The 24483-nt window shown below is 42.3% G+C and overlaps 5 protein-coding genes across 9 annotated transcripts; 3 read left to right on the forward strand and 2 right to left on the reverse strand.

The window, feature by feature from the left end:
• Window positions 1-141: 141 nt before the first annotated feature.
• Window positions 142-3492, forward strand: mettl26 (methyltransferase like 26). The gene is made up of 6 exons (XM_061830142.1): window positions 142-395; window positions 576-738; window positions 2806-2865; window positions 2948-3015; window positions 3148-3226; window positions 3306-3492. The coding sequence occupies exons 1-6, from the start codon at window positions 202-204 to the stop codon at window positions 3360-3362; spliced, it is 621 nt and encodes a 206-aa protein (XP_061686126.1). The 5' UTR covers window positions 142-201; the 3' UTR covers window positions 3363-3492.
• A 123-nt stretch (window positions 3493-3615) lies between these two features.
• Window positions 3616-7199, reverse strand: wfikkn1 (WAP, follistatin/kazal, immunoglobulin, kunitz and netrin domain containing 1). The gene is made up of 2 exons (XM_061830141.1): window positions 6015-7199; window positions 3616-5546 (listed from the first exon to the last, which is right to left on the reverse strand). The coding sequence occupies exons 1-2, from the start codon at window positions 6282-6284 to the stop codon at window positions 4032-4034; spliced, it is 1785 nt and encodes a 594-aa protein (XP_061686125.1). The 5' UTR covers window positions 6285-7199; the 3' UTR covers window positions 3616-4031.
• Window positions 7200-8499: 1300 nt separating this feature from the next.
• On the reverse strand, window positions 8500-15999 carry LOC133506407 (ras-related protein Rab-40C-like). Of its 2 annotated transcripts, none has more exons than XM_061830524.1 (7): window positions 15860-15999; window positions 15035-15233; window positions 14888-14948; window positions 14739-14799; window positions 12972-13049; window positions 11653-11875; window positions 8500-10052 (listed from the first exon to the last, which is right to left on the reverse strand). In XM_061830524.1, exons 2-7 carry the CDS (start codon window positions 15186-15188, stop codon window positions 9748-9750), a joined length of 882 nt encoding a protein of 293 aa, XP_061686508.1. In that variant the 5' UTR covers window positions 15189-15233; window positions 15860-15999; the 3' UTR covers window positions 8500-9747. The 2 variants fall into 2 exon arrangements, with proteins under 2 accessions (XP_061686508.1, XP_061686507.1); XM_061830523.1 differs by lacking the exon at window positions 15860-15999 and adding an exon at window positions 15484-15815.
• Window positions 16000-16008: 9 nt separating this feature from the next.
• Window positions 16009-18785, forward strand: zp3c (zona pellucida glycoprotein 3c). Of its 4 annotated transcripts, none has more exons than XM_061830519.1 (8): window positions 16009-16559; window positions 16638-16744; window positions 17445-17548; window positions 17819-17996; window positions 18059-18176; window positions 18253-18341; window positions 18400-18503; window positions 18584-18785. In XM_061830519.1, the coding sequence occupies exons 1-8, from the start codon at window positions 16011-16013 to the stop codon at window positions 18739-18741; spliced, it is 1407 nt and encodes a 468-aa protein (XP_061686503.1). In that variant the 5' UTR covers window positions 16009-16010; the 3' UTR covers window positions 18742-18785. The 4 variants fall into 4 exon arrangements, with proteins under 4 accessions (XP_061686503.1, XP_061686504.1, XP_061686505.1 ...); XM_061830520.1 differs by having other exon boundaries at window positions 18416-18503; XM_061830521.1 differs by having other exon boundaries at window positions 18433-18503.
• Window positions 18786-20760: 1975 nt separating this feature from the next.
• Window positions 20761-22808, forward strand: LOC133506612 (calcium homeostasis modulator protein 1). Its single transcript, XM_061830916.1, has 2 exons — window positions 20761-21306; window positions 22302-22808. Exons 1-2 carry the CDS (start codon window positions 20761-20763, stop codon window positions 22806-22808), a joined length of 1053 nt encoding a protein of 350 aa, XP_061686900.1.
• Window positions 22809-24483: the final 1675 nt, after the last annotated feature.

The following is a 24483-nucleotide window of genomic DNA, read 5'->3' on the forward strand; positions in this document are numbered from 1 at the left end:
ACTTTCATTGCTTTCATTGGGTGTAAGGAGCCACGTGATTCGTGACAGGGCGGAAGTTGAGCATTTTCTGGCGAAAAACAAAACATTGCGGACTACGCTCCATTTGTTCGAGTAGAGCCCACGCAGTAACAAGCGGCGGTCCTGGGTTGGCTTCGCGATCTCTATTGTATTAGCCGACAGCTGTTCCCGGCCTTTTGCAGAATGCTGAATGCCGCCGCCGCGGAAAGGAACAAGGAGCCCATCCTGAAAGTCTTGCGGGGCTGCGTGAATACCGACAGGCGGCTGCAAGCGCTTGAAATCTCCTCCGGGACAGGACAACATGTCATGCATTTCGCTGGGGCTCTACGGAACATTACTTGGCAACCCTCAGAGTACGATCAACGCTCTTTAACCAGGTATATATGATGTTTTTGTTTTGCACTGCAGTGAACTCAATGACGGGCATCGACGACGAGCCCCGAGGATGCCCGCAAACAACAGCGAGTGGACTTTGCGCCAATCATGAACGGTGTTCATGATGAAGGCGTGTTGGTGTTGTGGGTCTCTAACAACGCACCACGCTCTCGTCTTTTCAGTATCGAAGCCTACAGAGCTCACTACCAACTGAACAATGTAAAGCCCGCCATCCACCTGGATGCTTCTCAGAGTCACGATCACTGGGGAGGGATCCAACCAGAGAGCCTCGATCTGGTCCTTAACATCAACATGATCCACATCTCTCCCATGGCTTGCACTGAGGCAGGTATCTTGGTGACGATACCCATTCCAATGCAAGCGCTTCAATTAAATTCTGTTTCCGCAACAATAATCACAATTCTCGTTATTGGCCAGTGTAGTTGGTGTCACTCTGGTCCTTTTGCTCTGAGACACTAGAACAAAATATGTTTAGGACAGAGGCGTAAGTCTATGTATGCCGAAGTATTACAAGTACATCCAGTATTCAGTCCACTGCAAATCACAAGTACAATAATAAATATGCTGTTAAACGGGACGATTCACTTCTTTTTGTGTTTGGAGTGGTGGTCCAACCATCAAGTGTGAAATTCAACAACCTAATATGGGTGAATAAATTTAAAAAAATTAAATGTTCTTGATGAATGCCAATGTATTATAAAACATTAAGAAATAACGTTACTTCTTCTTCTTCTTTTCCTTTCGGCTTGTCCCGTTAGGGGTCGCCACAGCGTGTCATCTTTTGCCATCTTAGCCTATCTCCTGCATCTTCCTCTCTAACCCCAACTGCCCTCATGTCTTCCCTCACCACATCCATAAACCTTCTCTTTGGTCTTCCTCTCGCTCTTTTGCCTGGGAACGCCATCCTCAGCATCCTTCTACCAATATATCACTCTCTCGCCTCTGAACATGTCCAAACCATCGAAGTCTGCTCTCTCGAATCTTGTCTCCAAAACATCCAGCTTTGGCCGTCCCTCGAATGAGCTCATTTCTAATCCTATCCAACCTGGTCACTCCGAGCGAGAACCTCAACATCTTCATTTCTGCCACCTCCAGTTCAGCTTCCTGTTGTTTCTTCAGTGCCACCGTCTCTAATCCGTACATCATGGCCGGCCTCACCACTGTTTTGTAAACTTTGCCCTTCATCCTAGCAGACACTCTTCTGTCACATAACACACCAGACACCTTTCGCCAGCTGTTCCAACCTGCTTGGACCCGTTTCTTCACTTCCTGACCACACTCTCCATTGCTCTGTATTGTTGACCCCAAGTATTTGAAGTCATCCACCCTCGCTATCTCTTCTCCCTGTAGCCTCACTCTTCCCCCTCTACTTTTCTCATTCACGCACATATATTCTGTTTTACTTCGGCTAATCTTCATTCCTCTCCTTTCCAGTGCATGTCTCCATCTTTCCAATTGTTCCTCTGCATGCTCCCTGCTTTCACTGCATATGACAATATCATCTGTGAACATCATGGTCCAAGGGGATTCCAGTCTAACCTCATCTGTCAGCCTATCCATTACCACTGCAAACAGGAAGGGGCTCAGAGCTGATCCCTGATGCAGTCCCACCTCCACCTTAAATTCCTCTGTCACACCTAAGGCACACCTCACCATTGTTCTGCTGCCATCATACATGTCCTGTACTATTTTAACATACTTCTCTGCCACACCAGACTTACGCATGCAGTACCACAGTTCCTCTCTTGGTACTCTGTCATAGGCTTTCTCTAGATCCACAAAGACACAATGTAGCTCCTTCTGACCTTCTCTGTACTTTTCCACGAGCATCCTCAAGGCAAATAATGCATCTGTGGTACTCTTTCTAGGCATGAAACCATACTGTTGCTCGCAGATACTTACTTCTGTCCTGAGTCTAGCCTCCACTACTCTTTCCCATAACTTCATTGTGTGGCTCATCAACTTTATTCCTCTATAGTTCCCACAGCTCTGAACATCCCCTTTGTTCTTAAAAATGGGAACTAGAACACTTTTCCTCCATTCTTCAGGCATCTTTTCGCCCGCTAGTATTCTGTTGAATAAGTTTAAGAAATAACGTTACATGAAGCAAAATTAACATAGAAGTCTCACACACTAGTACATTTGTGTTCACCTGACTTTAGTGGCCTAGTGAGTGATGTCAGGATCATGAATTACATCCTTTTTCCCACTTCAATCAAACGGCAACGTATCTGAAGCTTGCTCATCAATGAAATTCTGGCATGCAACACAAAACAAACGGAAAAAAAAAAAATCAATCAACCAACTGCTTGTAACTCAAAAAACTCCAGGTTTGGGACACCTCAGCTCTGTTCCTTGAAGCTATGTAGGATGTGCTTTTTTCTCCTCTAGGGTTTATTCGAAGGGGCTGCAGTGGTGTTGAAGCCACAAGGTCTGCTGTTGACATATGGGGTGAGTTGAAAAAAACTTGATCTCACCAACATGCACCCGGAAAATACGATTCATGTGACGGAATTTCTGCTGTGCTCTCCAGCCTTACGCGGTGAACGGTGGCATCACACCACAAAGCAATGTTGATTTTGACTTTAGCCTACGACAGAGGTAAGGTGACATTTTGTCTTCATATGCAATACCTGGTGGAATTATGTCATCTTGAAAGATAGAAGTATTATTGCAATCATGTTAAATGCACTTGTGCTATGTAATTTAGTTGCGAAATATTTTGATTTCCAGGAACCCAGAATGGGGTCTTCGGGATATTTCCCTACTCAAATCACTTGCAGAAATGCATGGTTTATTCCTGGAGAAAATTGTAAGTTATCAGCTTTTTCAATCCTATAACATATTTTTCCCTCTGTAAAATATCAACTTAAAATGTTTTCTGTGTTTAGGTGGACATGCCAGCCAACAACAAATGTCTCCTGTTCAGGAAGGAAAGTTTGGTGTAAAGCGTCGTGTCCTTCTTTTGCTGAACGGACAACATCAGGATGGAGAAAAGCGCCTTAAATGAGCTAAAGGCTCAGACGTGTTGCCAAATTACTTCACTTAGATGTTTCAATAAATAAACAACCAGAATGATTGTATCTTAAATCTGTAGACACTATAGTCCTTATTGCCACATGACTCATATTTTATTTTCGCATGATTTAGTGCCTTTTTGCTTCTGTGCTGCTCTTCTCAATGTATATTTGGGTCATTTAACAGAAACACCAGAAAAATACTGTAACTTGCCATAAAGGATTACAGATGATAATCTGCACTTTAGATATAGAAAAAAAGGATATAAAACATTATATGAAAATCAAGACAATATAGACACAAGTGACATTTTGCTAAGCCATACAAGTTAACATAAAAATATTTTTCTGACAGCTATAAAAGATCATATGGACTCCATGTCAAGACAAAGTATAATCTACTTTGATTAGAATCAAAACAAACAACACAACACATAATATCATTTTTAAGTAGCTATAGATGCGAGTGGTGCGCTTGTAAAAAAAAAAAAAAAAAAAGTCAAATTTTTGTGCAGTACACGCCCTGCACCTCGGTGATAAATGTTTCACAGTGCCATTTGTTCCTTCAGCCATCTGTGCAATAACAGGTCATGGGGAGTTTTACAATGTCTGGCAGTTTTTTTTCAACACAACTTCACGGAGTTTCTTAAGTCTGCGATCAGTTATTGCTCTGACGTAGCTGTCTGACTGGATGATGGCAACTCCATCCTGCACCACCCCCATCACCAGCAGAGGGTTTTCCTCCAAGGTGATGTTTGGGCAAGGACAACTCCAGTCGATCTTGTCAATAGTCACTTCGAGGTGTTTAGTGTTGAAGAAAGTCAAGCCCATCTTTTCATCTCTGAGAACCTCTTCCAGGCTAAAGCGGGCCAGTCCCGAGTCCAGATCCTCCACCAGCTCGGTCAGCCGGCCCACAATGGCGAAGTCACTGCGACATAGACTAGGCACCATTTTCCCCTTAAGCCTACATGTCTTGCAAGGTTTCCTTTTTGGTGCTGGGCAGTTTGCTTCACATTCCTTTTTGGTGACGAAGCTGTTAGCATTCCCATGGCAGCCACCGTAGGCGAAAGCTTGGCACTGCTTCATGATGGAATTCCAAGCCCAACGCACTTGCCAAGATTTGCAGGGTCCCTGGACTGAAGGTAGTGAGCAGACCCCGTTCCCCTCTCTCTGACAGAAGGCCTTACATTCCTCATAAGTCTCAAACCGGTTGCGACTATCCTCGCAGCCGCCATTGCTGAAGGCCATGCAAGATCCCAGCTTGCTGTCATAGTACCAGTCCACATGGCGCTCGCCGCTGCACACTCTCGTGTCCACTTCGGCCAGGCAGTCAGCAGGAGAGAAGGGTCTCCCCATGGGCATCTCCGGATCCTCAGAGAAGTCGTCATCAGCCCGCCGTATGACTGATAGAGGGTAGTCAGCCCGGAGAACCCCTGCGGAATTGCGTGCAATGCAAGTGTAGATGCCCGTGTCCCACACCTGGGCGTTATAGATGACGAGCTGTCCAATGTTGGTAATCACCACATTCCCGTACATTTGATCCGGCCTCATGACGAGTCTCTCGCGCCGCTCGCTTTGTTTCTCCCAGGTTACATCAGGTCTGGGGGTGCCTATGGCATCGCAGTGGAAGCTGACCGTGCCTCCGACATAGATGGACTGGTGGTGAGGGTTGGAGTACAGCGTGGGGGGCATCGCTTCCTCCTGAGGCGATGTGGGTGTGGGATAAGCAGTCGTGTCCTGAGGAAGCGGACTAGTGTGGGGTCCTGCGAGGTAGAATCGGCAGGTGACCACCGTTAGAGACACCCCCCGGATGCAGGCCTCCGCATCCATGTAGCAGCGGTTGAAATACGTGAGGCCGTCCGACGCGCAGGTGAAGTTGGGCTCTTTCTCGCATCGGTCCCGACATTTGCAGATGGGCTGGCCATCCCAGATGTCACACGTGGCTCCCTGCTGACTGCAGACGAATCCGTCGCAGGTCGCCGTTGAGCCCGGGACGCCGTCCCCTTTCCCTCCGAGGCCATCGGGTTCAGCAGTGGTGCCATCAGAGAATCGTGCAGCAACACAACTGTTGAGGCCGCACACGTTGGTGCAGCACTTCTCAAAGTCGGCACAATCCTGCTCACACAACACAATGGATGAACCACTAATTGACAGAGGAGGCGGTCTTGTAAAAATACAGATACTTGAGTTTTTCAACTCTGATACTTAAGTAAGGAGGGGAGTACAGATTGAAATGTATTCAAGTACAAAATTTCCAGTGAAGGTTTTCAGGAACAATTTTGGCAACTCTTTAGGAGGATTTTTTTTGTTTTTTGTGCAAGAAGCATGTGGCTTTTAGAACACTGAAATATCTTGCCTCTCCAAATCTGTCGCATTACAGTATTGTTGTTAATGGATCCTGGTTCACGTTGTGCTTTACAAGTCAACAAGATCCCCATCAAGGACAACTCCCTTTTTTTTTTTTTGCGCTACTATCAGTGGATGTTTAGAAAAGGAATGAGCTACTTAAAAAGAAAGTGGTACACTTCTGTTTTCACATGAAGCCAATAAAAGTAAAAAGCCTATAGGATAAAATGACCTCACCTCATCAACGTTGCATTCCCTCTCGCAGGTGCTTTGTGCGTCAACCCAGAGATTTGTGTTGAGCGTGTTGGGACAAAGCCCCTCGTGTTCCACTTCGGGTGCTGACACACTTGCACCCAGAGAAAGTCCGAGAAATTGGAAAACCAAAATTGTTCGCAAATACCCGCGAATCCAGCCCAGTTCTCGTCCACTGGAGTTGAAGGCGTAGCGCCAAGTGGTATTCCTCTTGTCGCATCCAAAATCCAAAAGCGGTGGAGGGCTTTTATACATTGTTGCTCTTTTGCAAGACTCGTCCTTTGGTTAATTCCATAGCTCAGTTAGATGAACATAAGAAAGTGGAATTTTGTAAGCCTGCATTTGCATTGCGTAAAATCAGCGAGCCACTTCATCCAAATTCCGTTCCCCATGTAACTTCTACGGAGACAAACCAACTCCTGAAATACGCTACTTCAATACAGTTTCGATAAGTCGAATTGTTCCCTTGATCGTCCATATAAACAAAATGTGAGGATTGGTAGAACACATTTAAGTCACACTGCCGCGGAATAAGCGAACCAACGTGCACAATGAGAAAGAGAGACAGAATATCAGCCTTTCAGAGGGAGGGGAGGGGTGAAGGGGAACCCACCTAACCCCCTCCCCCTCTAACCATCCACTCACCCGTGCAGTGTCTCGAACCTTTATGAAGCAGTGCCATGCAATCAGCAACTGCACAAACATCGTAAAAACATCAAAGCAAACACGCTGCCCCAACAACCGCGTGCACGGACATAAACATCCCCGTGAGAAGTCCAACGTGTCCAGACACAATTTAATGTGGCGTCGCCTTCACACAGCCAATCAACTTTTTGCGATCGAAAGTATGTCACAGAGTCTCGACGCAATGGGGAGTTACTGCATCGTCTTTGCGTTCATCTTGCAAAGCGCATCAAATATGGCGTCACGCACGTGGGAACTCGTCGTGAAGACGTTCTTTCTTCATTTCCATTATCCACGCCGCTTTACCTCACAAGGGTCACAGGTGAAGTCGAGCCTATCCCAGCTAGCTTCAGGCGAAAGGCAGACGACGCCCTGAACTGGTCGTAGTCAGTCGCAGGGTAGATATGACACCATTGCTGAGCGGGAATCGATCCCACCTGCCCCGTGCCAAAGTCAGGCGTGTGTACCGCAACACCACAGGAGTCAAACTCAGGGCCCGGGGGCCAGATCCGGCCAGCCGTGTGATTTTATGTGGCCCGTGAAGGCAAATCATCTATATCAACTTCCATGATTTTTGTGATAATCTGTAACAATAGTTCAAATTGTCTTATCATAGATGAGAACGTAGAGATACTGCAAGCATTTTTGTGTTACCAAACATGACCAATAGTTGAAAAACACATGGACTTGATTTCTGATTCAAAACTAGTTCATAAATTTCATCTGCAAATACCACGAGGTGAAAGATTTTCATGGATTCACAGTCATAATGGCCCTCTGAGAGAAATCGTAACTCCAATGTGGCCCGCGACAAAAATTAGTTTGACACCCCTGCGCTGCACCATCAATGACTCTCATTGTAAACATATAATAATGTAAAATCTCAATCCTTGAAAAGAAGCCTTATTGCCTTAATTCCAGACTTTGGGAACACCCTGCGGTTTAAGATGGGTAATAAGCGACTGAATGTCATCTTAACTTGGAAAGTGTTTTTGCACGCCATCCCTTGTTCACACTGAGTTCAGAGATGCAGAAAGCTAGACGGCAAGACATAAAGAGGTATCAAACTCAAGGCCCGGGGGCCAGATCCGGCCCGCCGGATGATTTTGCGTGGCCCGTGAAGGAAAATTATGAGTATCAAATTCCAGGGTTTGTGTTAAAATTTGTCCCCAAAATTTCATGTTACGTCATAACATATTGCAAGCATTGTGTGCCCAAACATCAGCAATAGTTCAAAAACCCATTACCTTAATTTCTGATTCCAAAAGTAACTCATAAATTTCACATGTAAACATGAGGCAAAAGATTTTCATAGTTTCACAGTCGTAACAGGCCTCTCAGGGAAACCGTAACTACAATGTCGCCCGTGACAAAAATGAGTCCGACACCCCTGACATAAAGCAATACATTTGCATTGTCCCCAGGCCACTGCGAGGCACAGAAAAGCTTCTGCCCCCCCCCCCCCACACACACACACACACATCTTTTCATTGGCAGTGACCCCACAACCTTTCTGTGACTTTTGACCGTTGCATTCATGTTCGAGTTGTCCAAAAGTGGCCAACACAACGCTAATCAATTCAGCACCCCCATGGGTTTGAAGACTCCCCAGCGCCGGTGGCCCCACAACATACAAAGAGAGCGCAAAATATTCTCACAATGACCTTGACAAATGTTTGAAGGAAGGTAACGCAAAAAAAAACCCAAAAAGGTTTTACCAATCTTTATCTGTAGTCTGTTTTTCTTTACGCAGCCAGATGAGAAAATGAATAAGAGTTCCCACCCAAACATTGGCAACACAGCTCAGCTTGCATCAAGACATTGTGCTTTAGTTTATTTAATACACTCCCACACACTGGTCTCAGTACGGCACAGACATCAGCAGCAATGACAAATGTGCACCATTATTTTCATTCCTTACATAATCTTACCACATAGTTTCCTCAGGAAGGTTAAGTTCTGATAAAACTTTACACTCTTACTGAACCGTTGCTGTAAACTTAACATCTTAAGCCTCTTGTCAATCATTTGTATAGTTACAATGAAAAGCTTGCTCAGTGTCAACAGTAACCAGGCACTGCTGTCATGCGTCAACTTTCCGGGAGGCTGAAAGGAGTTTGAACACAGATACGCAAGAGGCAGTAACACAAAATTCCACCTGAAAACAGTAAGGAAGCAGATGACGGTAATTTTAACATTCATAAATACAAAGAAGACCGTTTAGAAAATATTCAAAATGGAGGGGGGGAGGGACTATTTACAAATGTATGTATTAATGATAGCAAACCCATCAAGGTAAAAATCTGTACATTTGGTTTGTACTTAGTCATCAGCACCAAGACATTTCCAAAGTTTTTAATGGAAAAGATTATTTCACTTAATCGGTTAAAAAGGCCACAGAAAAATATCCAACAGTGGATGAAACTAAAGCAGCTGATTCGGTCAAAGACCCTGGCATCACAAAACCTAAATTGAGCAATGCTGTTTTTAGATGGTAGTTTTAATGAACTCTGTGCAAATTATTTTCTTCCCTCATCTTCTCCTGATTAAAAAAAAAAGCCAATTTTAAAAGTAAACTTTAATCTTAGATTTGAAGGTTGTTGCAGAGAGTGAGCCCTCAATAAAGGTGTAAGACACTGTAAATTAGAAAAGTCTCCCACTATCATATTACATAAAGCAATATTTTAAATGTCAAGCCCAACTTTAAATATTAAGATAAAGATCAAATTCAAAAAATAAACTGATTCTCCCCTAGTTTGTAATGTTAACACGTGAGTGACAATCCGCAACTGATGTCTTGTTCAACACAATCAGTTAATATTGTAAAAGCGGAGGGTGGGGGGGCAACCTCCAAAGATGGTACCGGTAAGTGCAAACAAATAGAAACCCATCAAAACAGGTCAAAACACGTCCAAGGTAGCGCCAAGTTCTGATCAGGTTTACTTGCAGGTGGTAGCTTGTTCCCCCCCGTAGGCCTTGAGAGGCCTCTGGCAACACCACCACCAAAACACACTGGCCTCAGTCCACACTTTCACTACGATATTTTACAGTTCCCCCTGGAGGAAGAGGATGAAGAGGTTTTCGGTGGACTCTGTGGGGGCCTGAAGGACTTGGAGCGTTTGATACTGTTGCCCTTGCTTCCGCCGTTTGTGACGCCTGAGGCTGCAGTGTTGACCACTGAGTAGGAGCGTCCGTGCATCATGACTGCATTCATGCCGTTGGCCATGGAGAATGACTTAAGGTGCGATTTGATGGCCACTGGGAGAGGGAGCTTGTCGATGAGGTGCACGGGTGTGCAGGAGACGATGGAACGGCAGCACAGATCTTGGAGGCTAAAAACTGGAGAAAGAGGAAAGGGAATCCAAATCATACAAGTGAATGCCTGGGATGTGGTCATGGTTTTTTTTTTTTTTTTTTTACATGTGACTGGTAATCAGTCTACAGGTATATGCCCCAAAATTGGAATAGTCAGAGAAAGTTATTTTTTCAATAATTTGTTTCAAAAAGGTACACTTGTATGCCATTAGTTCACAACACACAAAATGAAATGTTTTTGTTTCAATTTTGATTATAGCAGAGAAAAAATGAACAGCCTGTATTTCTTATAAACATCCAATATTTCATGCCCAACAAAAAAAGATCATAAACAAAAATGTTGGGGCAATTTGGAGTGTCCAATGTTGCATGTTTTTGGGTTGTGGGAGGAAACTGGAATGCCCGAAGAAAATGCACGCAGGCACGGGGAGAATATGCAAATGGATTGAACCCGGGTCCTCAGAACTGTGAGGCCAACATTTTATAGCTGATCCACCGTGCCGCCCGACTGTTATTCCATGAGTAGTAAACCAGGTATTGGTAGTTTTGGCTTTGTGGGCAGGTACAAAACCGCGCTGGAAAATCAAATCATTGTCTCCATAAATCTTGTCAGCAGCAGGAAACACCCAATGCGCTAAAATTTTCTGGTAGACAGCTGCATTGCCTGTGGACTTGATAAAAGACAATGGACCCACACCAGCAAATGACATGGGTCCCAAAACCATTAATGACTGAGGAAACTTCAAGCAGCTTGACTTTCTTTTGTGCTGGTTAAGTTTTCCTGCAGAGTCTGGGACCTTGATTTCCAAATGAAATTCAAAACTGACTTTCATCTGAACAGAGGGCTTGGGACCACTTGGCAACAGATGAGTACTTTTTCTCCTTAGCCCAGCACAGACACTTCACACATTTTTGGTTCAAGAGTGGCTTGATACATACGCTTCTACAGCTGTAGCCGAAATCATGAAGATGTCTGTATGTGCTGGTTCATGCTCTCCCGAACATTTCTGAATCACCATTGCTTGACAATCCTCTCAAGCCTGTGGTCATCCCTGCTCATCTTCTCTGGCCACATTTCCCCTCTTGCTCTTAAACACTTGATCCAGCACTCTGTGAGCATTCAGTTTCTTCCGACTCTTCCCTGGAATTAGACAATCTTTGGGGGTAAAGATAATAGGCCACTGTTCTAAGCAGGCCCATCGAGTTCGACATTGATGGCTTCTTTCACACCCCTTTCAAACCTCGTTATGCAGAATTTTGACATTGTTGTCCTCAAAGGAATGACCCTTCTTTTTGAGAAGCAAAACAACTGCTGACTCTGGACCAGAAGAAATTGCTCTCCAATATTGTGCCATATGTAAGGATATTTTGGGGCGTGAGCTGAAAATATGACTGGAATTTGTACCTGTAAATACTTTCATTTATCCAATTCATTTATTCTCAAGGAACGGAATCGGTCACAGTCAGACTTCTGGTTGTCTTAGAAGACATATCTTATCTTATCTGTGCAGGCTTCAACATTCCGTGCACAGACTGGAATTTTTATTGAGTATAGCTTTTATTCCTCGCTGTTTTGGTGTAATATCACATTGCAAACTAAGCAATTTCAAACCAACATGCTCACCTCTATTAGGCCTCCAGAACTTTTCCATCCCGTGCCTCATGAGCACGATGCGCGAGAGTTCTGTGAAAGACTCGATGACATTGAAGTTGCACAGCGGGCTGACCTCAAAGAAAGTCATGCTGTTTTTTTCAGCATAAGCCCTCGCTTGCTCTGTTGGAACCTGCCGCTTGAAAGCCAAGTGAAGTCGATTGCCAACCAAGATCCTGGGCACACCTGGGGCATGCTGAAAGATGTAACATTTGTTTTTAACGATGCCAATGTGGTGATATACATTAATCATAAGAAGCTAGGGACATTTGTGTTTCACTTACATTTTAAGGTGGATCTAAAATGCTTACGAGCTTTACAGGAGAATATAATTTGACCTTGAATGTTTGAATGCACGTCCGACTATATAATATTTAGGTATTTCTCTAGCCCAGCTTGTTTATCTCGAACAAGGAGCCTATTGTCAAAATTCATCCATACATCCATGTACCATACCGCTTATCCTCACTAGCGTAGCAGGCATGCTGAAGCCTATCCCAGCTATCTTCTTGAGAGAGGTGGGGTACACCCTGAACTGGTCGCCAGCCAATCGCGGGCCACATATAAACAACCATTCACAGCCACACCTACGGGCAATTTCGATTCTTCAATCAACCTACCATCCAAGTTTTTATTTTTAGGATGTGGGAGGAAAACAGAGTACCTGGAGAAAACACCCACATGTGCAATTTGAGAACATCCAAACTCCACATATGTGGGGCAAGGATTTGAACCCTCGTCCTCTGAACTGTGAGGCAGATGTGCTAACCAGTTGTTTACTCTTCCACTAGTCAAAATTCACAAATATTTTTTTTTAATTCCTATAGTCACGGACTTCCACTTCTGTGTCATTCTGTGACTCTCCACGTCTCGCTAACATCTCTGATGCAGCTTCCAACCTGTGACACTAAGCTGTTTGAAGCCTCACAATCGCAAAGTACTTTTGAACAATTGTGAGGTGTTATCTTAGTATCAGGAGATCTCAATGTGAAAAGCATGATGAAGAGGACTGTTTTATTCATTTTAATTGAACCAACAAATTGCAGCAGGCAATTCAAAGATTGCATGAAAGTTGCATTCCACTCCTTGTTGGAAAATCTATTTTTGGAAAAAGTATTAAATCAATGAACAGTTGGACATGTACTTTCAAGATTGAGATGTTGGAATTATTTTCACCTGGAAAGGTTATTATAGTAGTGCATTTTAGGTTCTTCCTGAAAATGTATCTAAAAACCCAATATCCCTAACTTTTGGTGAGTACCATATTAATTTGATTGAAAATCAAACCCAACCTCATCAATTTCTCTGATCCAACGGTCAATGCCATCAAATGACCAGCCATTGGTGATGTCATACACAAGGAGTATGCCCTGTGGGATGAAAGTATTGATGAGTACATGAACAGACAAGGACAAAGTTGATGGTACCATTTCAGTTAATGAATGGAAAACCCACAGTGGGCACGAAAATAACTTAAAACTGACAAAAATCATTTAAAAAGTAACCACTTAAAATGAGGCATTGCTTAATTATTGTTGAGAATTGTTAAAAAAACTCCAGGCCATTTCAAAAATAATGGTACTTTAATTTAATGTTATTGCACAAAATACTAAGAGAAACACTGCATTCAAATGATTTCAACAATGCTCAATTAAGTATTTTGGTGCAACCCTAAATAATTGTTTGATACAATAGCGATGGTAGCCCAAAAGCAGCCTACATTCAACACCTCCCCTTTTTTCTTCATAATCTGCATTGTAATTACATCTTCTCATACATGCAATTTATATATTTATATTTCCTACAATTACTTATGTACATTTATTTTGCCATTAGGGGGCTAATAAAAGATATTCTATCTCACAAAGATTTCTTGATAATAAAAATATACATTTAATCTGGCCACCAAGTGATGTACAGTACATATTCATTCATTTCCAGTTTAAACGCGTCGTCCTGTGTGGATGTTATTTTGTATTCAGAACTTTAAACACACAAAAATCTGTTATCTTGTTTAAAGTTGCGTACGCTCCACGAAATTGCGGTTCCAGCCAGCTCAAAGTGACAACTCTGTTGTTTCGACAAATTAATTATTTAGATGTTTTGCAAGCCTATGACAAGATATCTTTGCATCGCTATGACATCTTTGTCCATCCACTCTCTATCCTCCCTTTGTGACACTTTTGCAGGAAGCATGGTAAGAGGTATAGCTTTTTTACTACCATGGAGGCAACGATCAGTGATTTACAATGCATTGACACCGGACACAAAGAGAATAATCACCTTCGTGGCTTAACAGCTGGGGGTGGAATAAAATAGTATCAAGCAGCTGTTCAATGTGGATGTAACAGTATAATGTCAGATGCTGGTTCCCCCCGCGATATCCAGAAAATCTGTCAACGTGCAGTACATTTTCATATATAACACGGATGCTCCGTAATATTCGGCAGGTCTGGGACTGATCGAGACATCTCTACTTATGAGTTAGCATTAAATGTGTTGGGAAGATGAACTGTGCTTGTAAGACAAAGTATGTTTGGTTAGGTATACAACGTGGAACTCTGTTGTGTACTAAGTCTTACAGTAAATTTAAACTCAAACAGCATAAATCAAGCACAGTTGACAACATTGGAGCATGGTTAGGAGGAGTCACATGACTACAAACGTACAGTATCATTGTTGCCGGTATTGGTCCATTCCTACAAAATCAACGTCGAGACATGCCAAGTCTTATTTAGACTAACAAATTGTTAGACGACAGTGATTCGCTCAAAATGTTGTGCAATACCTCACTAAATTGAGGGTGTTATTTCAAGCCAAGCCATTTTTAGTGTTTGTTTCAAGTTAATTCTGTTGAACCACAAAAACAAAATGCCTGATTTTCATTGGTTAGTTTTCATTACATTTTAGTTGAATGTTCCTTTTGACAGTTTCAAGTTATTTTAGTAAACAATGTCAAGTTTTTTTCCCCCCCTTTAATCCACACAGGGGTACCAACAAGTTTGTCCACGTGTGTGAGATTAGATGGCAACACACCATAAATGATTAGTAATCCTTACCTGTGCTCCTCTTGAGTAAGATCTGAAGATGGTGCAGAATCTTCCCTGACCGGATGTATCCCTTACACAGAAACATACATTTAAGAGCATGCTACTGTACTATGTTTTTCTATGCATGTGCTGTATCAATCACTAATAGTAATCCTTACCATAACTCTAACTTCACTCTTCTTCCATCCAGCAGTATTGTGGTTGTCTTGTAATCAATTCCTAAAATGTCACACAATTCATATCGTTTGAGGTTGGCCGTAACAGATGTCTTACTTATTAAGAAATAAAACACAGGGGCAACTCACCACTGCTGTAAGCATAGGGAGACTCCACGGAGCCGTCTTGTAAACTGTCCAAGATTTCTCCCTTTCCGACGTCACTGTCTCCCACCAAGAGGAATTTAAGGAGATAATCGTAACTCTTGACAGGGCTACTTTGGCTGCCCATCATCCCACGCATTGAAGCCGGTTCGCGGCGAGCTGCTGAAGCTCGCCAGGCTTTAAACTGTCGCGCACGGGACAAACAAGGAGTCCCCAACAATAACTCAAAAGTAAATAAGTGCTGGTAGATTTCTTAGCAATATAGCTAGGAAAATACACTAGGCCAACGGCACGAGCAAGTCTATTACAATTTGAGTGGAAAACAATATCTAAAGTGCGAATTAGTACCAGTAAGGCCTATCCACACGCCGTCCATGCATCGTCCAAATTTGCAAAAAACAATCAAAAACATTAGCTTTAGCCACATTAGCTACCTTGTTAGCACTAGCCAAGACAAATTCTTGCGACAACCTTGACCAAACTCAGAACACAGAAAGTCCCAAGGCTAACGTTGATTCCTATATAAAGCAATATGATCCAGGAAGTGTAAAATTATTTCAATATAAGGCTTAAGACAAATTTTGAGGAAAAACGGTTAGCGAACACGGCTTCCAGAAGGGTAGTGTTGGAACTTCCGGGTATGATGTCAGCAAAACGCAATATCCGTAATAGAAAAACACCTGCTGTAAACGAATGACTAATATGGTAAAATGGTATACCATTTTCGAAAAATAAATAAATAAAAAACGTCTGGATTATACAAAAAAAATGTTCTAAAGTAATTCAACATTATTATATGTTATTATTTACCTATTTCTTTCTTTAATGCATTGTTGGATCCACGTGGCTCTAAAAAGACTGACTAATTGGTTGAGTTCAATTTCTAATTAACTACAGGTGACAATTCTGACACAAAGATTTGTAGAGGCGAGCACTTCAGAGGAAATAAGATGTTCCCGAAATGGGGTTAATGCATATGTGGATTTTCTTATTTCTGTTTTATTTGGCCTATTCGAAGCCACTGGCAAGTGTTCAAGAATATGAAGATGCAGAATTAGAACGTGGGAGTTTGCAGGCGCAGCTGGAGAATGACACTGAAGACGTACCTCCAGGCCTTGCACCCATATCCACAATGTTTAATGACAGATTCCAAAGGAGTATATCTTCAGCACGACCGAGAGCTCCATGGTATCGAGTTGTTCCTTTCTCAAAGGACCCGAAAGAGCTATTCAAGCCAGAAAAAGGTGTTAGACCTGTCCCAGACTCCGTCAAGGAAATGTTGCTTGCACCACCTCCCACTCTTGCCTCACCCGGAGGAGCAGCCAAATCGAAGCGTGTTGAGGTCTTGTGCCACGTTGACCGCATGTACGTCAAAGTAAGCAAGGAGCTTTTTTCAACGAGAAACGCTTTCAAAGACTTGAAACTTGGCAAGTGTCCTGTAAATGAAGGCACTGCAGAACATTATTACCTTCTCTACCTTTTGAAAAGTGACTGTGGATTCCAGAGAGAGGTTGGTTCATGTCCGTTTTTTTTTTTTTTTTTGTACTTTGCATTCACCCGACCACAACCTGTAAAATGTTTGTCCTAGAGTACTGAAGACTACTTGTTCATCAGTATTGTACTCCACTATAAGCCAACAACTCCAGTTATTAGGGAGCTACCATTTGATGTTGCCTTGCGATGCAAATATCCAAGGTAAGAAAAAGTATTTTTTTTTTTTCCCCTTTAAGAAATTTTTACTACATAATGCAAATTGGGGCGGCACAGTGGAGCAGGTGGTAAAGCGTTGGTTTCACAATTGTGAGGTCCTGGGTTCAATCCCAGACCCGCCTGTGTGGAGTTCGCTTGTTCTCCCCGTGCCTGCATAGGTTTTCTCCGGGCACTCCGGTTTCCTCCCACATTCCAAAAACATGCAACATTAATTGGACACTCTAAATTGCCCCTAGGTGTGATTGTGAGTGCGGCTGTTTCTCTCTATGTGCCCTGTAAATGGCTGGCAACCAGTTCAGGGTGTACCCTGCCTCCTGCCCGTTGACAACTGGGACAGGCTTCAGCACTCCCCGCGACCCTTGTGAGGATAAGTGGGAAAGAAAATGGATGGATGGATAATGCAAATTGAGCTTATTGCAGACTTTGGTCATAAGCAAGTTTGAGATTGCATTCTAAATATTCACGATTTGGAGAATAGTAACCTTTCAAAATAACGCAGCATATAAAAGGACCACGTTAATGGGTAATGGTAATATGCTTTGAAAAATACTGTGTACCCAGCTAATGATTATCTGACATATGGAAACCAACCAAATAGGCCCAGTGCTTTACACCACCATAAAAACAAGCTAAGATATCATTTTAAAGTTTGCTTTAACCTGAAGCGTTTTTGTTCCTTTTGCAGGCATTTTCACTCCTTCAATCCTGGCATCTCTATCGAACTGAAGCGAGGCACAGTTTACAAACCCCTACGATCAAAAAATGCTTATACCATTACTCCACAAGATGGTATTTGAACTATTCCATTAACAAGCTTATCTGTTGTAAAATACTTTAACTTTATTATATATACTTATTACTAAATTGCTAAGACCACAAACTCTCATACACATGACTAGATATTCCTTTATTTCCTTATTCCTTTTCAATCTATAATCGACAATCTATTTTGTTTTACTTAATGGAACAGTAAATAGTAAGACATACAAGTTGTAGAAAAAAATCAGTTTCTAATATGAAATATTTTTTAATTTCCATAATTAATTTTTTTTTTTCTAGCATCGGGGCATGAGATATTTGGTGATAAAATGTTTATCCTGGGACAGCCAATGTACTTTGAGGTGAAACAAGTAGAGAGAATAGCAACTGAGCAGAGACTTTACATCAACAAGTGTTTCATGACTGCGTTCCAAGATCCTTACTCTGAACCTAAATACACCATTATTGACAACCAAGGGTAAGTTCAACTCTGTCCAAAATGTCGCTATTCAACATTAACAAACATTTCGTTTTTTGCAGTTGTATGATTGATAGTATGGTGACAAAACAGTCTGCGTTTCTCAAGGGCCCCTTAAACAGCCAAAAATTCTCAGTGAGCGCCTTCATATTTAAAGACACTGCAGTTTCATCATCTTCGGTATGGTCTGTATAATGCACACAACTCCAAACTGCATAATGGTGGAAATATTTGTCGCGCTAATCTGTCTTCACAGCCACTCTATCTGCACTGTGAATTCTCTATGGACGATCCAACACCAACTTCAAGTACGAAGGCTTGCAATTATCACCGCGCTACCAAAAAGTGAGTCAATTGGGGCAAATTAGAGCATTAAATCAATTGTAACATCACTTTTGCTCAGTTTCCACAAAATGAAGAAATGTCTGTGGTTCAGGTGGAAGGAGTTGTATGGTAATGACAGGGTTTGTGCCTGCTGTGAATCTTCCTGCTTGCCAATTTCAAAAGGTACAGCTTGTCTACACTTTTTTTTTTTTTTTTCTTAAAATGTTGACAGAAGCTTTAATCATCGGATTGAATTACAACAGCTTCTGGGAACATGGTCTCAAGTCCGTCTTGGAAGGTCGGATTTGGAACGAAGGATGGAAACCCGAAGTTTGAGCTGCAGCCAAGATCTACTAACTGGGGCACCATCAGTTTGGAGGACTCGTCTGACCACAGTGACTTTCTTAGCTACTGGGTGTGATCTTTGAATATCTTGGAAATAAAAGTATTTTGCCTCCCCTCTTATACTGTGTTAAATTTCTATCTAGACGGGACTATTATTGTCAATGAAGTACAGTATATAACTTTTGCTTGCATTTCAGAGCATCCACTGGACACATATTTTTGTAGATGCATTCATGCACCACAAGGGGGTGGAAGAAAGTCACCGGCTTGGCAAGAGTCAGTGCGCCCGGGATCTGTCACAACATTTTGGGGGCAAGGGATTCCCAATGCGAACATGGTTCAAACATTTTGTCAGGCTACTCTCAATGAAAACCAGTAAGTCACACAGCCTATTGGCCACAAACTCTGACTTCCGTTGTGTTGTCTTAGTGGTCATTAGTTCATATTTGCAATGCCAAGCTGTCAAAGTACTACATTAGATTCAGATAAAACTGGAAAACTGTGATCTTGAAAGTTCATCGTGGCAAGATCTTTGAAGTAGCGTTGTAGATATGCTTTGGAGTAGTTCCCCATATATGCTCAGTGATTGTCTCCAGAGGTTCTCCAGGCCTCTTTAGGAAGCTTTGATGCAAAAGTAGGAATTTCACTCCAGTTTAAAAACTTCTCATTGAACCTTATCTTGCTGTATCATTTCTGAGGTCAAACTCGTATTTATGAGAAATGTGTGACCATACAGCACTCATGATTTTCTGAAACCATTGACTCACCTGTGACTTTAAGGAGAGTGCAGGCTGTTTTTGGCACAGCCATTTGATGAGCAGATCAGGAAGTACAATTAACTGCTCTGAAAGATGATGTACAAGGCTGCATTGCAGTACATGAACCAAAAAGGACGTGAGAATGTGGGTGGTGTCTACTCTATCCATCCATTATCTGAACCGCTTATCCTCACAAGGGTCGTGAGAGTGCTTGAGGCTATCTCAGCTATCTTTGGGCAGGAGACAGGGTACACCCTCAACTGGTTGCCAGCCAATCACAGGGCCGACCTTGCCTTGTATTTGACTGTGAACTAGGACCTTTGTATTGTCTGTAAATATTTACAGCCTTTGTCTCTAAGCAGTCTACCACATTTTCCAAACAAAGCCACAGACATTTGAATGGTTTGAGACCATTTTTGCATGTTTCATTTGGTTCACTCTGAATCTTTGGCATAATACACTAACATACAAAACTACACTAAACAAAATGAGAAATCTTGAAACCGTCAGAGTGCTGTATGGAGTATTGTGATAAATATTGTCTTGGTCCTTATTCGTTTTGAAGGAGTTTTTTTCCAATATTATCTTCAGCACAAGTGCTTGTGAGGGGGCGTGACGCAATGACTGACAAAGTAGTTGACTTTGAATATCCCCGCAGAGGATTTGAGAAGCGCTGGTCAGTCAGTCTAATACACAACGTGCAAACAGACAAACAAGGACTGCGATTGACCTAAAACAGAGAAATGAAATGTGTGGGCTTTCCATCTCGTCCAATGTCTCCTTTAAATCAAGTAAGTGCAATTATTTGTGTTTATTTATACTCAAGGTTCATGTTGATGATACATATTGTTCACATTTAATAGGACAAAACATAACGGTGTATAAAATGGAAGCTCTGTTGGCTGTTAATCCTTCTTTTTTTTCAAGTCACAGCTTGACAGCTAGTATATAACAAATTCTAATTCTCAAATAAATATAAGGCATTATTGACATTCACAACTACAGTAGACTTTTTAATTTCTACCAGTAGAGATAGCCATAGAATTGTATTGATTTAATTATTCATAACCCATTAAAGATTATTCGTGATGCAATGGTTTCTCCAAACCGTGTAGGTATAGTTTATGCTTCATACATACTAAGTGATATGTTTTGTAAAGACTACTACAATTATCACTGGATGCACAACTCTGCTTTTCAATTTAATTTTTCTGAATTTGTGAATGCTGTCTTTTTTTGTTCCACTTATTTTAAGAGCACTTTGTGTTGACATCTTGACGTACCTCTTCTTACAGATTATGCGACTCTGAAGCTAAAGCCCTGACGTATGTGCAAAGATGGATAAATTCCGTATGATGTTCCAGTTCCTTCAATCCAACCAGGAATCTTTCATGAATGGGATGTGTGGGATCATGGCCCTGGCTAGCGCACAAATGTACTCTGCCTTTGAGTTCAGCTGCCCCTGTATTCCGGAATACAACTACAGCTATGGGATTGGGCTGCTGGTCGTCCCACCCATTTGGTTTTTCTTGCTGGGATTTGTATTGAACAATAATGTGTCTGTGCTAGCAGAGGAGTGGAGAAGACCCACGGGAAAGAGAAAAAAGGATCCATCAATCCTCCGCTACATGTTCTGCTCAATCGCGCAGAGATCTTTGATAGCACCTGCAGTTTGGGTGTCTGTGACCCTCATGGATGGCAAGAGCTTCCTCTGTGCTTTCAGCGTCAATCTGGATATTGACAAGTTTGGCAACTATACTCTAATCAAGGGGCTGTCTGAGACAGAGAGGATAAAACTGTTGGCGAAGATTCCGTGTAAAGACTTGTTTGAGCATCATGAAATAAGAGTGGGAGCATCCCGTTACATAAAGTGTATATCGCAGGTGTGCTGATCGTTTTATACAAACTCTTACTGACATTTTCATGGTCGTGTTTTATCCTCATGCCATGACCTGACATTAGTCATCCGATATGAATGCAGCTGGACAAGGGTGTAGGCCCAAAGTTGGGAACATTTTCATTACATATTGGAATTTAATCTCATTACATAGACACTGACAAAGCAAATCCTATTTCCTACACTTAAATTCTAAAAACTGAAGTTAACTAACTTGTTTCTACAGTTGGAGCGCAATGAGGCCTTTTATTGGTTTATTAACAAGAAAGATAAGCCTCCTAATTTATCATTCATAGACCTCAGGCCTATTTCTAAAAAAAACTATATTTTGCTCTGATCCACTGAAGGCAACAATATGGTTATATAAACATACTTTTTACTTAACTGCCTATGTTGATAATTCAATTATAGAGCGATGAATATTCGTGCACAAGAACATCTCTCAAATGCATATAATGTCATCAATCAGTGGTGTCGAACAACCGGTGCGCGATGGTGCTCCATCCGCCCACAGGATGAATTTGAAAATGAAAGAACATTGGGGGCTAGAAATAGGTTATTTACATCTTCATACATTATTTTTCAATTTTAAGTGCATTTCTATATTTTTCAGTTGCAAGTACCTGTAACTGTAATTGGCTGGCAACCAGTTCAGATTGTACCCCCGCCTCCTGCCCGTTGACAGCTGGGATAGGCTCCAGCACTCCCCCCGACTCTTGTGAGGATAAGCGGCAAAAAAAATGGATGGATGGATATATATAGGTTTGAATTAAAACAATCAGTACATTATATTCATAATCAGCATGCAATTAATTTACTGATCTGCCATCTTGACGAATTAGGCTCTATGTGGGTATTTGACACCGCTCCTACAGATGATACATATTTATATATTACATAAAATATTACATACTTGACTAGGGTTGCTTAATAGGGACAGATGGCTCAGCTTTTGGAATAATACAATTCTATTTTCCACAGGCTTGTGGCTGGATGTTTTTGCTCATGATGACCTTCACAGCCTTCCTGGTCCGTGCTATTCGACCTTGCTTTTCTCAGGCTGCTTTCCTCAAAACCAAATACTGGTCTCATTATATCGACATTGAGCGCAAGATGTTCGATGAGACCTGCAAGGAGCATGCCAAGACCTTCGCCAAGGTTTGCATCCATCAGTACTTTGAAAATATTAGCGGAGAGATGCGCAACTTACATCATCACTCCAGCAAGGATGACAGCGACTCTGAAGTTGATGATAAGAGGAGAGAGGAAGACAAACTCCTGGGTATCAGAGTCCAGGATGACATGAATAAAGCTTTGTGGAACTGGCACACTTGCAAGCCAGCTCTTGCACTGAGAAAAGAGCAAATAAATGTTGAAAACGATGCCAAACTGCATGGAGATGCCAATGGAGCAGGAAATGGATTTGCAAACGGCCACACCCACAATGATGGAAAAAAGGAATGGGCCGTGTATTACAGTAAAGTCTGACCTCAAAAGGACAAAGGACTATATGCCTGAAATGTATTTGGCTCTCAGAGAGTATCAAAAAATATATTCATATGGGTGCTTAGAATTCCACTGAAGAGATTGGCTGCCAACTAGTTCAGGTTGTCCCCCTCCTCTCACCGAGAGATAGCTGGGATAGGTTCCAGCATCCCATGGATAGATAAATGAGTTGTGTAAGGAGGTATTGCAAATATTTTTCCAGCTAGGTTTAAGTCACCACAATGATAAACATCCATCCATCCATCCATTTTCTTTACCGCTTATCCTCACGAGGGTCGCGGGGAGTGCTGGAGCCTATCCCAGCTTTTAAAGGGCAGGAGGCGGGGTACACCCTGAACTGGCTGCCAGCCAATCACAAGGACAAACAGCTGCACTCACAATCACACCCAGGGGCAATTTAGAGTGTCCAATTAATGTTCCATGTTTTTTGCGATGTGGGAGGAAGCCGGAGTGCCCGGAGAAAACCCACGCAGCCACGGGGAGAACATGCAAACTTCACACAGGCGGGACCGGGAATGAACCTGGATCGTCAGAACTTTGAGGACAACACTTTACCTGCTGATCCACTGTGCTGCCCATGATAAACATTGTAAAAGGAATAACTGCTTGGCAGCATCACTCATAACGAAGCATGTTTACTGTTAAATGTGGTGGTGCAGCTCATTTATTACATTGTACAAGATAATGTTGTGGCCGGTTTGGGTAGAACACTTGATCTTGATATAATTGGGACATATATATTACATACTCTACATGCATACATATTACAGACACTATAATTTCCTCACTAAAATGTTTAACTGTCCAACTTTTGCTTTTAGGGTTGCTAAAAGTGTGACATCTTACTGCTGCTTTATGTGTTTACAGCAGCTGCTCGGGTGAATTAAACAATCAAATTTGTGGTTGCAAAAAAAGTCCTACTGAATTACTTGATCGTTTGGCAATTAATCAACGATGGCATTCAAAACAAGTGTTTGGTCTCAAGAAAAGGGCCGCCATGAAATTTCTCAAGTGATAGCAGGAAATAATCATGTTGAAGTAGGAGCACGTAAACAAGAATACGATGGCAGGAAATGCCCTAGTTGCACCGTATTTGCAGTCAGGCAAATGTGTGATTTATGCAAAAGAAAAGGTCGCGACAGGCCAAACGATTTACCTGCTGCTTGAACATAAGGTCAACATTTGCATCTCTCCAACTCCCTTATGTTCTTATTTGGTCAATCTCCACCCCACACCCACCCCCCCACCTCCCATGCCCCCTCAAACACAACACAGACTCGCATACACACTTTAAGCGGTGAAGGAATTTGTGCGTTAGAAAGGTGAAAATAAAAAAAACATCATGCTGATCACTTGAAACAGGACAGTGGATTGTGACCACCATGACATGTCAGTATTAACAACAATGCTTTCACCGTTTCGTACAGGCTGCATGGATACTCTACATCAGCAGGAACAATCCAGCTGTTCCTCTGCAATGACATTATACTATCAGAGAAGGACAGGGAGGAGGGGGCTGAATGAAAATGGCTTGGATCCCATTGTTGTCCCTCCCTCCCCCTTGGGGATTAGCGAAGCAGCACTCCCCTTGACCGTCTGACAGCTCGCCCTGTATCCCAGCAGCTGTTCTCCCCGTCAGTGGACTGGCACCAAGGGT

The sequence above is a fragment of the Syngnathoides biaculeatus genome, chromosome 9 (genome assembly GCF_019802595.1).
Source record: "Syngnathoides biaculeatus isolate LvHL_M chromosome 9, ASM1980259v1, whole genome shotgun sequence".
Lineage (NCBI taxonomy): Eukaryota > Metazoa > Chordata > Actinopteri > Syngnathiformes > Syngnathidae > Syngnathoides > Syngnathoides biaculeatus.

Bases quoted from the DNA above. Each gene is read 5' to 3' on its own strand.
- mettl26 (XM_061830142.1), top strand. From the start codon at position 202: ATGCTGAATGCCGCCGCCGCGGAAAGGAACAAGGAGCCCATCCTGAAA. The intron at 2,866-2,947 runs GTGAGTTGAAAA...TGTGCTCTCCAG, and splicing joins GTCTGCTGTTGACATATGGG to CCTTACGCGGTGAACGGTGG. The intron at 3,227-3,305 runs GTAAGTTATCAG...TTCTGTGTTTAG, and splicing joins GTTTATTCCTGGAGAAAATT to GTGGACATGCCAGCCAACAA.
- wfikkn1 (XM_061830141.1), bottom strand. From the start codon at position 6,284: ATGTATAAAAGCCCTCCACCGCTTTTGGATTTTGGATGCGACAAGAGG. The intron at 5,547-6,014 runs GTGAGGTCATTT...TTGTGTGAGCAG, and splicing joins GGGAATGCAACGTTGATGAG to GATTGTGCCGACTTTGAGAA.
- LOC133506407 (XM_061830524.1), bottom strand. From the start codon at position 15,188: ATGCGTGGGATGATGGGCAGCCAAAGTAGCCCTGTCAAGAGTTACGAT. The intron at 14,949-15,034 runs GTGAGTTGCCCC...GTGACATTTTAG, and splicing joins TCCCTATGCTTACAGCAGTG to GAATTGATTACAAGACAACC. The intron at 10,053-11,652 runs GTGAGCATGTTG...CTCTTTCTCCAG, and splicing joins GTTCTGGAGGCCTAATAGAG to TTTTTAGCCTCCAAGATCTG.
- zp3c (XM_061830519.1), top strand. From the start codon at position 16,011: ATGGGGTTAATGCATATGTGGATTTTCTTATTTCTGTTTTATTTGGCC. The intron at 16,745-17,444 runs GTAAGAAAAAGT...TTCCTTTTGCAG, and splicing joins TTGCGATGCAAATATCCAAG to GCATTTTCACTCCTTCAATC. The intron at 18,342-18,399 runs GTGAGTCAATTG...ACTTTTGCTCAG, and splicing joins TATCACCGCGCTACCAAAAA to TTTCCACAAAATGAAGAAAT.
- LOC133506612 (XM_061830916.1), top strand. From the start codon at position 20,761: ATGGATAAATTCCGTATGATGTTCCAGTTCCTTCAATCCAACCAGGAA. The intron at 21,307-22,301 runs GTGTGCTGATCG...TATTTTCCACAG, and splicing joins ACATAAAGTGTATATCGCAG to GCTTGTGGCTGGATGTTTTT.